The following is a 15,654-nucleotide window of genomic DNA, read 5'->3' as shown; positions in this document are numbered from 1 at the left end:
TGCGTCCCAGATGGTTCTTTTTTCTACTGTAGTATTCAAATTTATCTCAAAATAGTCCTTTAATGTTTTTTGGGCCTTTTTCACAATCTCTTGATCTCTTAAAAGAGTGTCATTCATTCTCCATCTGAAGGAACCGGTTTGAGTAAGTCTGAGATCTAATTTCAGAGCGTTGTGGTCGGAGCATGTTTTTGGGCAGATTTCCACCTTTTTAGTCTTGGGTGCCAGCCCCCTGGAGGTCCAGATTTGGTCGATCCTTGACCAGGACAGGTGGGCCTCAGAGAAGAAAGTTCCTTCTTTACCTAGGGGGTTCTTTGTCCTCCATATATCAATCAAATCCAGATTGTCAGTCATTTCAAAAAAAGTTTTAGGCAGTCTGCCGTCTGATGTTAGATTTTGGTTATAAGACTTATCCATATGTGTAGACACCACTCCATTCATGTCTCCCATCATTATGATGTTAGCATAGTCCAGATAGTCCAGCAGCGTCTCATGCAGCTTCTTGAAAAATTCTGATTTCCCGTCGTTTGGAGCATAAATTCCTAGTATCAATATTTTTTCTCCTTGGGTCTGGATTTCAATTGCCAGAATTCTTCCATATTCATCTTTGAATAAAAATTTAGGTATCAGGCTCTCCTTAGCATAAATCACCACTCCTCTTTTCTTTACCTTGTCTGAGGAAATAAACTCTTGGCCTAGTCTTTTGTTGACCAAAACTTTCCTGTGGAGCCTGGTCACATGGGTTTCTTGTAAACAAATAATATCCAATTGTTCTTTCTTCAATATATGAAACAATTTCCTTCTTTTCTCCGGGGAATTTCCGCCATTTATATTCCAACTGAGTAGCTGCAGAGACATCCTGAACTATTCTGTTACACCTAGAGCGGTGTATCTTCTTTTTCCTCTAATTCCGAGGATTTAGGCGTCCCTCCGCCTGCTGGCAGAGTGGGTCCTGGTTTAAGTATAGGCCAAAGGGCTGCTGCTTCTTTTTGGAGATCTTCTCCGTGGTCGTGCTGGAACTTTTGTAGATCCTCTGGTGATCTTATTTTAACCTTCTTCTGTTTGTAAGTAAATGATAGTCCTTGTGGGAACTCCCACCTATAAGGGATTGAGTTAAGTCTCAACAACTTAGCCAATTCTGAATAGGTGGCTCTCAGATCCAATAGCTGTTTAGGAATATCTCGGTAGATTTCCACCCTTTTCTCTTGTATCTCAATTGAGTTTTTGAAGTGTAGGCCTAATATTTTGTCTCTCTCCTCTCTTGATCTCAAAGCTATTAGACAGTCTCTAGATCTATCTTTTCTTACCAATCTTCCCAGTCGAAAAGCCGATACTATTTTAAAATCACTTTCTTCTTTTAAGCCCCAGAACTTTGAAAATTCTGTTGTCAAAAATCCAATCAAATCTTCTTGTTCGATTTCTGGGACCGCCCTAAGCCTAAGATTAGTCTCCCGGTTTTTCAGTTCCACCAAAGAGAGATAGGTTTGTTGGTCCCCTATCTGTTTATGCAGAGGCTTGACTTCTGCTTTAACTTCCTCAACCTCTTTTTTAGCTGATGTTGCAATTTCAACGGCTTCCCCTGCCAATTTACGGTTCTCTTCCGTTGCTCCTTGCAATTTTTCAATTGCTTGGGTGTGTTGGGAAACCTGATCTGTCAATTTCTGGATCGAGGATGTAGCTTGGTCAATTTTTGTTGATTGGTTATCAATTTTTTGATTTAATGTTGACAATTGTTCCAAAACTTGTTTCAGTACTGCCTCTGCTCCTCCTGATGCCATATCTTCCTCTTCAGATTTTTCAGGCTTTTCACTTTCTACTTTTTGTGTTGCAAGCACAGCAGGCACTGATAGTCTACGTCCCTGAGTTAAAGTTGTTTGCAAAAGCTGTGCCTGCTTTTTTGCTTTTTCTTTTTCCTTAGCTTCCTTAGCTTTGGCTGCTCTTGTCTTTCCTGTACCACTCATCAGTCAATGTTCAAGGTCAGATGTTGTAATCCCATGGGAAAGACAAGTCCAAATTTATAAACAGTCTGGAGAAAGAAAGTAAGCAAAAAAACTTTTCCCAGGCCTTTGTTATCCAATGTCCTCTAGGGGGAGTGCCACCAAAAGTTAGTAAGAAGAAGGTAACTTTTCCGCCATTAAAGTTTCCGTTTTCAAAAACAATTTTAAAAGCAAGTTAGTTCCAAAACACTAAGAAAAAAGTCCTGCAGAGCACTTTAAAACGTTTAACAATGTTCCAACAAGGTGCCTGCAATTGTATCCACTCAAACTAAGTAAGCCCAAAAGTTGCACTTCAGTTACAAAAGTATCTGGAAGTTTGTAACAGTTCCGCAGTCAAGCAACTTCACCCGGCCACCCGAAGATTTGGGGTTAGAGTCTTCCCTCGCCCCATGGGGGACCGCTCCAAGTCCAATTTAAACTGTATTTTTTCTTCCTTTAAGAATAGAATTTCAAGTGTGCACGAAAGTCCCACTTTAAAGCCTTAAAGCTTCCCTGTTCACAGCGCTTTCCGCTCTTTAAACAGTCTGCTTTGATCTTATAAGCAGTGCCGGAAGACGGACTTCCTCTTTCTCGTCTCCCGGTTTCAGCCAAATTTCTTCAAGTTATTGTAACAAATCTTAAGTCCTTACTCACGGGTTTGCTGTTTCAGAGTAGTATTTTTTGGAAGAAAGGTCAGCGCTCATCCGTGACAGCCGCGCGGCTTCGCCTCCGCAGAAAGAGCGATGAACTCACAGCACCGCTCCCCCTCCTTCACTCCGGAGCCCCTTACGGGGTCCCTTCCGCGAATTTGGGGTCGCTCCAGGTGCCCGCCGAGTCCCACGGCCACGGACTCTCTCTGTCCGTGGTTTTTCTTAATGGGTTGCCGCTGCGCCGTAGCGAAACAACCCTTTTCTGCGGTGCCCCTCTTCAGAGCTCGAAGAGGTCCGCCATCACGGTTTCGCGCCGCCTCCGGAAGCGAGAGACTGTGGTTCTTAAAGGGCAAACCCGCTGGTCGCTCCTTCTGTTCCCTGCATCACTGGGCAGAACAGGTAGCTGATTTGTGTGATGAGTCAGGCTCAGAGGACAAGCATCTGTGTAGGCTCCAGACCACCAGTGCTATAATAATAATAATAATAATAATAATAATAATAATAATAATAATAATAATAATAATAATAATAATAATAATTTATTATTTGTACCCCGCCCATCTGGCTGGGTTTCCCCAGCCACTCTGGGCGGCTTCCATAGAAACAAAAGATACAGTAAAATATCACAGATTAAAAACTTCCCTGAACAGGGCTGCCTTAAGATGTCTTCTAAATGTCAGGTAGTTATTTATCGCTTTGACATCTGATGGGAGGGCGTTCCACAGGGCGGGCGGCCCTCTGCCTGGTTCCCTGTAGCTTTGCTTCTCGCAATGAGGGAACCGCCAGAAGGCCCTCGGAGCTGGACCTCAGTGTCCGGGCAGAACGATGGGGGTGGTTCTCAACACATCAGCATGAGGAGCCTGATCCAATTCCCCAGTTGGAGGCTGAGTATCCTTGGACCCACCTCCTCTGACTGTGAGGCCACACCAGTTTCCAACTGGAATCCAACCCCTTACATAGAATTGCATCCAATGCATCACTTACTCTCTTTCCAAAATGCTTCTCCAGTTTTTTTAAAAAACTATTTGCATTAGCCAACGGCCATAGCAACATAAAAAAGCAATCTATACAATTAAAAAGACAACAATTGGTAAAAGGACAATCAAATGGTCAAGATTATCGTTCAGATAGTGGCCCTTAATCTCACTGCACCCTCGATAAACCTAGCACCCTTTGCTGTTGTCTGATCATTTTGATCTGATAACAGAAAGAACAATGTGGCTGCAGATGGGCGGCCTGGGATGGTAAGTAGGAGTGGGGTGATGATTTCATTCCTCAGATCTTTATAAAGGGGACAGGACAGCAGAACATGAGCCACCGTTTCCAAATTGCCATCTCCACAGGGACAGTGTCGTTCCTCAGCTGGAATCTTTTGGTATCTGCCCAAACCTCTGGGGCTGATTTTGAGGGTGGGCTGGGGGCCGCTAACTCAAGTGCCCTGCATTAGCGGATCCAAAGTGTTCGATACCACCCATAGCTGTCAGCTTTTTCAAAATAAAATTAAAAAAGCAAAAGCTTTCATAAAATAGCAAACGAAGCTTGGTGCCTTTTCTCCTAGGAAAACTCCATAAGGGCTCCACCGCTATTATCAAAGCTGCTCCAGAGCTGCCCTAAAGGTACAAAACACAACCGCCTGTACCATCCTATTTGTTCCTCCCTACTAAGCAAAGAAGAAGGGCCGTAAGCCAGGAAGGGCGGAAGGGGGAGTGAGAAGAGGGGGAGGAAATACAGTAGCAATAATGGGAGGATTAAAGCTGTACAATATTTTCAGAAGGTTGGGGTATAGGAGCCAGGATCCTAAAGCAGCCCCTTTCCCATACCCATGAAGGTGTCGGGCTTGAAATCAAGTGGCTAGGAAACCTAATTGACAGAAGCAGTAACACGTCTGACAGATCCAATCTTGGAAGTTTTTAAAAAGCAGATTTTCCAATTGCACAAATTCTCCGTCAGACTAAAAAAAAGAGGGGGGGGAGATAGTCAGTGTATAGTCTACTATATACTGACTATCTGCCTTAGATCAGCAACTAACAGGTGTAAAACCAGGAGCAGTTTATGAACAAGAAGGTGACAAAGTGTTACCTGCTGAAAGGTGAATGTGAAGAAGAGGTTCCAGCCAAAGAAAGAAAGAAAAAATGTTGCTGTTGCTGTTTAAATACAGTTTGGGCTGTTTCTTTTAAATAGGGACACCGTGTGTTCTACCCTTATATAATTTTTGTGCATGCTGCCCCTGACATTGCTTGTCATTTAAGTGATTGATAAACATGTAACACCTAATGTGCCTAATCCCTCACACAGGTTTTTTTCCAAATTGCGCATTATCAGCTTCCCAGCTGCAAATCCCCCCCCAAAAAAAACCTACACACATTTTGTGTCCAACCCCACACTAAAGAAACCTTGATCTGACCCGATAGGGAGAGACTTCCTAGTCAACTTTCCTGACTCTCTTACTTGCCACGCATCACCAGGAATCTTTCACAAACATCCAGAAAGATTATATAAGCGTCCCTCCCTGTTCTGTCCATGGGTGTTGCCAACACGCTGCTGTCAAATACATGAATGCTGACGGGACATTGTTATAACAGGACAGATACTCTTTGTTCTGTGTATCGGGACTTCGATGACTGCAGGAGTCTATCAGTTTGCCTTTGATTGGCACTCTTGCTTGTTAACAGATACGCCTGCCTGGAGTGTACAGCCAATTAATTTTCTCCTCTCCCACTGGCCCCTTCCCCTCCCCACTGAATTAAGTCTGAAACCATTAAATCAATGCTTCGGCGGGATTCACTCGTTAGATCACATTACACTGACAATGCAGAATCTGAAACCTGGTTTAAAAAGATGTTATGTTAGGGTGGGAGGGGGAGAATCTCTACTTTAAACCTCTTCCTTTCTTACCACCTGAAGCTACTATGCATATGCCAGAAAGAGGAGAGGGGGAATTTCTTGGGGTTTTAAGTCCACCTCCTTACCCTTAATATCCCCAAAGTTATTCTAGACAGAGAGACAATGCCAGTTGTTTTCCATACCCTGATATGACTGAGAATAGGCCTCAGGTCGTCGAGGTAATACTCTTCAATAGCATGAGGCTTGCCTTCTACTTCAAACACATATGCCGGATAAAGCCTGTTGCGGACTGGGATAGCAAAATAGTCGGCAAACTCTTGGCAGTTGATTGTCGCAGACATCAGAATTACCTGTGGAAAGGGGGAAATGTGAAAACGAGCTTCAGAAACTTCACAGCTTGAATTCCTACTGTGTACTGAATTTTTTTTGGGGTGGTGGTATTGTTACTATGTTATGTATTTTTATGTTTTTATTTTGTAAACTGCCATGTGTTCCTCGGATAAAGGGTGCTATGGAAATTTAATAAATAATAATAATAAAGCTGTTTGCATCTGACACTTTGTGTGTGTGTGTTTTAAGAAGAGAAGTGGGTATAGATAGTTTCAGACACTGACTACATTTGATCTTGTACATACAAGAAAAAAGCACAACGTGTTTACTCAATGTGCACAACAGGAAGATTAAAAACCCTTGGGGCACAATATTGCTACAAAACGCGTGTCTCTCGTTAACAGATACGAAGTGTCACAAAATCTGAGTCGGGGGGGGGGGGGCTTCTTCCAAATGTCATTCCGCTAGTGTCATGCAATCCCCTCTGTGTAAATGTCATTTCTAGGGTTCGTCATCAGCATGATCAGGCCTCAAAACGTAAGAGCAGCCCTGCCAGTGGCCTCTCTAGTCCAGTATCCTGTTCCCAGAGGCATCTGGTTTGCCAGAGTGAGGAGCAGGACTGCTCAATTGCAATTCCCAGCAATTAGTATTTAGAGGCTTACTGCCAGTTAAGAAGTTTTCTGCATGTGCTGTAGAAAGGAGGGAAGGGCAGATGGGGCTTGTCAACCTGCGAAGGTAGAGAAGGAAAACTCTGGTCCTAAACCTCCGCTGCCTTGTGGCAGGTATATCTTCAGGAGAAGAAAAGGCTAAGCAGTAAACCCTACACAAATCCAGAGTGGAGTCCCTAAGGCGGTTGGATGGCGCTTTGAATGCCTCCTTCTGGCAACTCCTGCAGCCAAGCTGGTGCCAAATGTATTGCCCTGCTTTCCTCTGGACCACATCAATGATAACAATAACAATAATTTTTAAATTTATACCCCGCCCATCTGGCTGGGTTTCCCCAGCAGCTTACAACATAAATAAAAACACAACAAAGCATCAAACATTAAAAAACAAAATATCCTATACGAGCAACAAACAAACCAATAAATCAATAGGAACAAATAACAACAAACAATTTGCAGTTATACCCAAATTAAAATAACCGCCAACCACAACTAAACATTTAACCAACATCGACCCAACAAAAAACAAACCAGAAGAACCAAAAATTAGAACCATTTAAAACATTTTAGCCAGTTGCCCCAACCCAAGAGTGCATTCCTGAGAAAGTAATGTGGGGGGTTTCTAAATCTGAATAACGAAGGACCTGACTTCCAGCTTTGATGAGGTTGCATCCTGATGGCACATGTTTTGGCAATCCTCTGATACATACTTGGTGCATGTATCTTCCCCCACTATAATATGCGCCTCCAAGTAGCAACAGAACATATCAATGCTGGTTACTGCAAGCACGATCCTGTACTGCAGCAGAGCGGGCAGAGGGGGTTGGAACGAGGCTGAGAGAGGGGGCTTGTCGTCTGGGCAGCCCAGGACCTCCATATACACTGCCCAGGTTTGAAGCCCGGAGAGGTCACTCTGCTGCTGCTAACACAGCAGTTTGACCACCTTCAGAGGCGCAATCCATCGTCTCTTGAGACAGATGCCAAAAACAACCTCCACCGTTTCCAACAGTGGAGGTAGGATATAGCCGCTGCCATCGTTGTGCCTCTGTCTACTACAACAGCCTCTCCCAACCGCTGAATGTTTTGCAATGCAACTCCTATTGGTCCCAGCCAACACAGCTGTTGTATTTGTACTCCAAAACTTCCAGAGGCCCCCCAATCAGGGAAAGGCTGTCTTAGAGCATCACCTACCCATCACTGTTGGGTGCCTGAAGAAGCCCTGGAAGCCTGTTAACTTCTCAGAAGAGATGGCATGCTTTTCAATAGTTATTTACGCAGCACATCAATGCCTTCCACCACTTCGCGGCCTTTTCATCCGACAGCGAAACTGTTGGAATCAGTTTTCATTATTGCTATTCTATGAACAGAGGGTTGAGACGGAAAAGATCGCAAATACACGAGGGGCACTCTGAAGTCTGCAGATGCTCCCAGAGGAACATTATTCCAGGGAAAACAGAATGCCCAACCATGATGCACTCCAGCTGAAAACTCGCCAGCCCCGATGTGCAGGGATTGCTCCGGGGCATTCCCAGCTGCGTTTCCTGGCTTTGAATGGGCTGGATTCAGCTGCGATGCCCTTTTCAGCTGGAGAACGAGTGATAGCTGGCAGCAGATGGCATTGGTGAAAGGAACAAGAAGGGAACCTGGAAGGCGCAGGACTGGGGGGGGGGGGTGGAAAGAGAATGTGTGCAAGTGGCAGGGTGGGCCTTAATTGACTTTCAAAAGCAACCAGATATCTCAGGATAGAGCTGTTTGTGACGCAAGCCAGATGTCCTTTGCCCCTGTATGCTGATGTCGAAGTCCTACTCTGTCACTACTTTGAGAGTCTGGTAGGCTGTTACACGACACCCCTAACACCAAAAAGCCAGCATCGCAGTATTAGGAGATTATTTCCATGCCACAGAATTATGATAAACCGATCTTGCATTTTCAGAATGCATTAACTTGTAGTTTAAATTTACCTTCACAAATCGCGAATTGGTGCGCAACAGTTTACGGACCACCAGCAGTAAGAAATCCATCTCTTCAGTACGCTCGTGCACCTAAAGGGGATCATAGCAGATGAGAGGGCTTAATAAGAGTGAAGTGAACTTTAGAGCTGCACTGTGCTCAAAGATCAGCGTTCTCCCTAGCTAATTCTCCCCACCATGGCCTAGGACCCTCGTACCTATGGGACCGCCTCTCCCGGTATGCCCCACGGAGAGCCTCAAGGTCCATAAATAGCATCACCCTAGTGGTCCCAGGCCCTAAGAAAGTTAGATTAGCTTCAACCAGAGCCAGGGCCTTTTCAACTCTGGCTCCGGCCTGGTGGAACGCTCTGCCTCATGAGACCAGGGCCCTGCAGGATCTGATTTCTTTCCGCAGGGCCTGTAAGACAGAGTTGTTCCGCCTGGCCTTTGGCTTGGAGCCAATTTGATTCCCTCCCCCTCTTTCTTTTTCCTTTCTCCTCCTGTGATGAGGCTGCATTTTAATATTTTAATGTTTCAATATTTTAATGTTGTATTTTAATCTTGTTTTTAAGTTGTATTCATTCAACTTGTTTTTATTATTGCTTGTTAGCCACCCTGAGCCCGGCCTTGGCTGGGGAGGGTGGGGTATAAATAAAAATTATTATTATTTTTAATTGTCAGGAGATCAGAAGGGTACCCCTCACATGCCCATTTCTCTTCCTCTCTCACCTCATCTTTCCTGGTTGCAGCTAAAAAGGTGCAGAGTTATCATTTGACCGTGAATGATAGTACAAAAGGAAAATAAAACAGGCAAAAGGCTAAAAACGCAGCAGCCAGATTACTGGCTGGGAAGCGATTTAGGACCCACTTCATCCCTAAAGAAACTGCATTGGCCGCCATTTCATTTTCTGGCCCAATTCAAGGTGCTCACATTAGTGTTTAAAGCCCTAAACAACTTAGGCCTGAAATCCTGACCCTACAGACGCTCCCAGGTGTTAAGAATAGCAGTTGGGCCCTCTTGGTACCATTCCACCACACTCGGAAGTTGGCAGCAGCAGCCCAGGAAAGCGCAATCTCTGTGGCAGCTCCTAAGCTGTAAAATTCCCTCTACACAGGGGTGAGCCTTGCTTCTTTGCTATACAGCTTTCAGTGTATGCTGAAGAAGCACCTCTTTACCCAGGCCATTGGGTGTTTTCAGGGCCCTCCCTATTCGTGTCGTTGTAGTATGTTTTACTCGTAATAAATTTGATGACAATGATCTGCATTTCCATGGGGAGTGCACTCCAAAGATATGGTGCCACCACAGAGAAGGCCCTGGCCCCTGGTAGCACCAACCTGGCAGCTCTCAATGATGAACGCAGATATTACAGGCATCCGAGCGCTATTCTCATGCAGAAGCTGTGAGATTAAGAGTCTGGTGGAAACATTTCCTGCAATAAGCAGCCTTGATGCAATCTTTTATCTTCCTTCAACTTACTTCATCTATGAAAACGTGAGTGAACTCCGAAAGGCTTTTGGACCCCACTATTTTCTGAAGGAGAACTCCAGTCGTCATATAAATCAGCCTCGTGTCCTTGGATGCAACTTTTTCTAAACCAACCTAAAAACCGTTGAAAAATATAAACACCACACATTTTGCTTTAAACACGTATCATGAAAACATTTGTGGCAGTCAACAAATTTTGGTTGAAATGGTTCCCACGCAAGGGAAGGGCTGGTATGAAAGGCGCTCTATAATGCATCCTTGTTTGTCCCAAGCGTCACCTGAGCATAATGACAAAGAAGCTGTTCTGGAACAGAAATGTCCTCAGAAGAACAAGCAACAAGGTATTAAATTGCGGCCCTTTCTGAAAACACCTAAAATTGGTGGTCATTCATTAGGGAAACCTGAGCCACAGACCTGTAGCAGGACGGCAAATACCTTTTCTGCACAGGAGACTGGGATTTGACTAAACCTCTATTTCAGCGCACAACAAAGGCCGTCTAAGAATCAGATGATTTGGCCCCTCCAATTCCAAAAGGGAAGAAAGTGAAGAGAGAGATTCAGGTGGGTTCTTTACACAACATGCGCCTTAATGTTAGGTTAACATGCCACTGTACCTGGTAGCCCACACGTTCCCCCAGGGGCCACGCCCTCTGCTTACTAATCCACCTCGCAATACTGCTGGCACCAATTTTCCTAGGCTGAGTCACTACGATGTTGCAGTAGGTGGAGCGCTGCACGCAGTGGTCCAAAACAAACTGTGGAAGCTGAGTGCTTTTGCCGCTGCCGGTAGATCCACGCACGATTAGCACAGAGTTGCTTTCTATCAAGGAGATCATCTAAAAAAAAATACAGAACCATAACTTAAGACATGTCTGCAGGATGACAGGCCACAATCTTTAACAGCCTTCTCTGGATTTTGATCACCTTCTCAGTTCTTTCACTCTAAAACAAAGAGAAAAAGATCCACATTTGGTTCCTTCTGTTGCACGCTGATGGATTTAGAGGGTTGGTCAAGAGAAGCTTCTCCTCTGTCCCACTTGTGAACGTTATCCTTAACACAAAGTGCTTCTCCTCTCCTTTAAGGCAGGGGTGGGGAACCTGTGGTCCTCCAAATGTGGTTGGATTCCAGCTCCCATCAGCATGGCCTCTGGCCAGAGAGGGCAGAAACTGCAGTCCAGCAAACACTGAGGCCAGCAAACCATCCGTTCTCCACTGCTACTTCAAATCCTATGCATGGAGCATCAAAGCAGCCACTTTACCTACTGTTACCTAGTGGTGGTTACAGAACACTGTCACCCCCACCCTCCATTTGTCTAAGGAGGGAAGCATGTCCTCCAAGTAATACCAAATATGGCTTCTATTGATTATATGTTTCTATAACACATTAGATATAACTGTAGGGTCATCTGGTCCAACCCTCTGCAATGCAGGAACCTTAACTAAAGCATCCATGACAGATGGCCCTCCAACCTCTGCTTAAAAACCTCCCATGAAGGGAGTAATTTTCTGGTACAGTGTGTGATGAACAGTGAGCTGAAGCTGGATAGGGAAAACAGGAAAATTCAATGGTGCTACATTCTAAGCTGTCTTTCCATTCATGTAAGATACCTCTGGGTCCAAGAATTCAGAGTAACATAGTTATCTTAACGTTCCTTATTTTTCTAGTGATTTTCATTTGTCATTTGCCCAGAGAATTTTGAATTATCAAGAATTTCAGAAACATAAATGTTAAGAGTAACAAAATAAGCTAACTGTTGTCTCCTTAATTCCTCAGGGGAAAAAATTGCTGGTTCAACTTTCCTTTACCTCACGGACTCAGGCCTTGCCTTACTCTTTCAGTCCATGTTCCCTTGCACATGACCTTCCATGGCAAGGGGTTGGACCGGTGTTAGAAACTCAGATATATAAGCTAGGCGCCAAATGGCTCCTTAAACCAGGGTTACAGTCACCAAAACGGAACGTCCAGCTGCCATTTTGCGGTCAGACAGCTCAAAAGTTGTATTTTTCCATTCCAGTTTTTGGTTCCTGAAATTGGTTCCAATTGTGCAGATGAAATATCAGGGGTGAAATTCTACAGGATGCGTTGTTGAATGTGTGAAAACAGGCGAGATCCAAGGATCCATCTTGGCACCCAGGCATCTTCACTTGGTCACAAGTGGCCGAATTCCGCCTGGCGAATTTCAAACGCTGAGTTGGGACTACATGACCCTCCACCCTTCCAACTCTACAGTAGGGTTCTGCGATTTAATCCCAGCATCTTCAGTTGCCATAACTTGTTCCCTGACACTGTTGAAAATGAAAATAAAGCTCTGGGGACACAGCCACCCCACATTGTTGCTGATTATTACCAAAGCATAGATGACTACAGTGAGATCCTCTTTACCCAAGAAAGGATGCAGCCGGCACACTAAGATTTAACGGATGAAAAGGACTTGATGCAATGGCAGAAACTATCTGGGCATCCAAAGTACGGGAGGGGTTAATAGTGTTCAAGTTGTGAACCTGTTCCTTAAGTGGCATTGTGATGCTCATTCAGGGTAGGCCAAAAAACCAGCTCCCTGGTCCATTAATCTAGTCCACATGCATCAATGGAGAAGCTTGAGACAGATATATATGGGAGGAAGCTATTGATGAATTACAAATGCCGAAGGCAAAAAAACCCTTTCCAATACCTGTTTTAGCACAAGTGAAAACCAAGCAGACGGTAGCTTGGGGATGGGAGAAAGACAACACAGCGTAACTTTATAAAACCAAGATGCAATATCATTTACCTCTTCTCTGTATCTTGATACAGGCAGATCAGGATATTTGTAATTGCTGGCTGGCATGCAAGTTGCAGGACTGGATTCACGCTGGGGTGGTTGGAGTGGAGCTGGAGACACAGTCAGAAAGGTTAAGAAAACACGTGTCAAGTCAAAATGTTAACCAAGTCAGATGGGCGAATTTGTCAGTTTCTCATTTTTTCCAACCTTAAATTCAGTTCTCCACATCAGTTTGGAATAAATAAAGTCCTTAATTATTATTATTAATAGTAATATTTATTATTATTTATTATTTATTATTATTATTAAAATCTATCAGCTTTTAAAGCAAATTTCTCCCAATATACACAGGCTTATATGCGATTTTACCTAAAATAAAATTTATTTTTTTGCAAAGCAGATGCTACTGAAATAATGCATTTTCGTATGCTGTTTTGTATGCCAAGACCTGGCTTAGTTACATGAACTATGTTGCCTCTGCATTTATTAAAAAGATGCTCTTGCATCTGAAGGCACTTTTTTGAAAAAAGCACTTTGCTTACTCCTGTTTATAGCTGGCTATAAATAATCTGGATTCATTCCTGTTCTATACATCTTCTGAATAGTTCCCCTCCTCTGCCCCCGCCCCCACAAAGAGTATTCTTCCCCCAAAAAGTCCACGCTTTGAATTGAGGATTAACTGGATTTCCTCATATTTGCAGAGCTTGCATTATTCATGGCTTCTTGAAAGATCTGTTTTTTCCTGGTGGCAAAAATCTGGACTTTTTGAAAAAGCACACAGACAGTCACACAAGCAAGATCCTTTGCCCTTGCTGATACAATGTGTAAATTATTAGAGAATACAAACAAGATTTGGCAGCTGAATCAGCTGCAGACTTCTACCAAGTATTTTTAACAGCACCTCTTGCAATCCTATTTCCCAAAATTACATGGGGGAGAAAAAAAGAGCCACATGATTTAGGTGAACTTTAAAAAGATCCTGTTTAGCCAGGTATTTGATGGCCAAATGTTCTTATTTTGTATTTTTATATAGTGAACCACCCTGTGATCTCTGGATGAAGGGAAGCATACCAATTTAATTAATATATATATTTTGTTCTTGGCAACTTGAAACTATTAGCTGTGAGGGTAAGTGACTAACTGTTTAAAATGTTTTCACATGTTCTCATGTTCTTAGATGGTTTCATTGTTTTTAAATGTTTGAAACATGTTTTTATTTTTAAATATTATTGATTTAACATTTTGGCTTTGCTGCCCTGGGCTCCTCTGGGAGGAAGCGCAAGAATAGAAATGTAAATAACAACAACAATAGTAATATTTAAAAAACCAAAAAACTGAGTCCTAAACTCTTCTGCGTGAGTGTCTGAAGGCCCTGCTCCTTCCTGCCACCTACCATCTGGCCTGGGGCGGGGCCTGAAGCCTCACAAGGACTGCTGCTGCACTCTGCTGCCCGGGAGGATTCTCCTGTGTGGGTGTCTGAGGGCCCTGCTCCTTCCTGCCACGTACCATCTGGCCTGGGGCGGGGCCTGAAGCCTCACAAGGACTGCTGCTGCGCTCTGCTGCCCGGGAGGATTCTCCTGTGTGGGTGTCTGAGGGCCCTTCTCCTTCCTGCCACTTACCATCTGGCCTGGGGCGGGGCCTGAAGCCTCATAAGGACTGCTGCACTCTGCTGCCCGGGAGGATTCTCCTGTGTGGGTGTCTGAGGGCCCTGCTCCTTCCTGCCACCTACCATCTGGCCTGGGGCGGGGCCTGAAGCCTCACAAGGACTGCTGCTGCGCTCTGCTGCCCGGGAGGATTCTCCTGTGTGGGTGTCTGAGGGCCCTTCTCCTTCCTGCCACTTACCATCTGGCCTGGGGCGGGGCCTGAAGCCTCATAAGGACTGCTGCACTCGGCTGCCCAGGAGGATTCTCCTGTGTGGGTGTCTGAGGGCCCTGCTCCTTCCTGCCACTTACCATCTGGCCTGGGGCGGGGCCTGAAGCCTCATAAGGACTGCTGCGCTCTGCTGCCCAGGAGGACTCTTCTGCGTGAGTGTCTGAAGGCCCTGCTCCTTCCTGCCACCTACCATCTGGCCTGGGGCGGGGCCTGAAGCCTCACAAGGACTGCTGCTGCACTCTGCTGCCCGGGAGGATTCTCCTGTGTGGGTGTCTGAGGGCCCTGCTCCTTCCTGCCACTTACCATCTGGCCCGGGGCGGGGCCTGAAGCCTCACAAGGACTGCTGCTGCGCTCTGCTGCCCAGGAGGATTCTCCTGTGTGGGTGTCTGAGGGCCCTGCTCCTTCCTGCCACTTACCATCTGGCCCGGGGCGGGGCCTGAAGCCTCACAAGGACTGCTGCTGCGCTCTGCTGCCCAGGAGGATTCTCCTGTGTGGGTGTCTGAGGGCCCTTCTCCTTCCTGCCACTTACCATCTGGCCCGGGGCGGGGCCTGACAGGCCTCACAGGGACGGTTGCTGTCACTGCTGCTGCGGCCCAGGGGGTTCCGGAGTGGCGCAGAGCTTTTTAAAAATGTTTTAAATTTTTCCTTGTCCTTTTTATTTTTATTTTTTGTATATGCGGGGACGTGGATGGGGGTGGGATGGATGTTTAGTTGGGAATTTATTTGTTTGTTTTTAACGGATTTGTAATTTTTATAGTTTTTTATTTGTATTGTTTTTTGTTTTTTGGGGTCTTTTGTTTTTGTTTTTATTGTTTTAAGGTCTTATTTTGTTCTTAAGGGGAGGGGTCAGGGCTGCCGGGGAGTGGGTCCCAGCCAACAAAATGGCTGGGGCATGTTCCACAGAGGGGGATGCGCTGGGACAACCGATCTCAGTGATCACGGGTAGGAGGAGGAGTTACGCTAAGACCAGACCTTGTCATTACAGAGGAGGCAGGTTTAGTCGTTGTCTGAGGACTATCCCTGCCTCCGGGTCTGGTCCTGACCGGACGGATACTAGAATCAGCAAGGGATACCCACATGACCTGAAGGTGCTGCTGTGCAATGCCAGGTCAATGATTCATAA

The 15,654-nt window shown here is 45.1% G+C and overlaps 1 protein-coding gene across 4 annotated transcripts in view; it reads right to left on the bottom strand.

The window, feature by feature from the left end:
* The window catches only part of TDRD9 (tudor domain containing 9), a 116,872-nt gene that overhangs the window by 74,055 nt on the left and 27,163 nt on the right, over positions 1-15,654 (bottom strand). For all 4 annotated transcript variants that reach the window (XM_083433700.1, XM_083433699.1, XM_083433701.1 and 1 more), the window contains 5 exons: positions 12,669-12,769; positions 10,512-10,733; positions 9,889-10,011; positions 8,424-8,504; positions 5,650-5,817 (listed from right to left, as the gene is read on the bottom strand). In XM_083433700.1, the coding sequence (XP_083289826.1) occupies positions 5,650-5,817; positions 8,424-8,504; positions 9,889-10,011; positions 10,512-10,733; positions 12,669-12,769 (695 nt within the window). The remainder of the gene's footprint in view (positions 1-5,649; positions 5,818-8,423; positions 8,505-9,888; positions 10,012-10,511; positions 10,734-12,668; positions 12,770-15,654) is intronic.

Source organism: Podarcis tiliguerta (assembly GCF_965153285.1).
Source record: "Podarcis tiliguerta genome assembly, chromosome: 1".
NCBI classification, from domain to species: Eukaryota; Metazoa; Chordata; class Lepidosauria; order Squamata; family Lacertidae; genus Podarcis; species Podarcis tiliguerta.
Note: the sequence above shows the minus strand (reverse complement) of the source record. Positions and strands in the feature narration are given on the sequence as shown.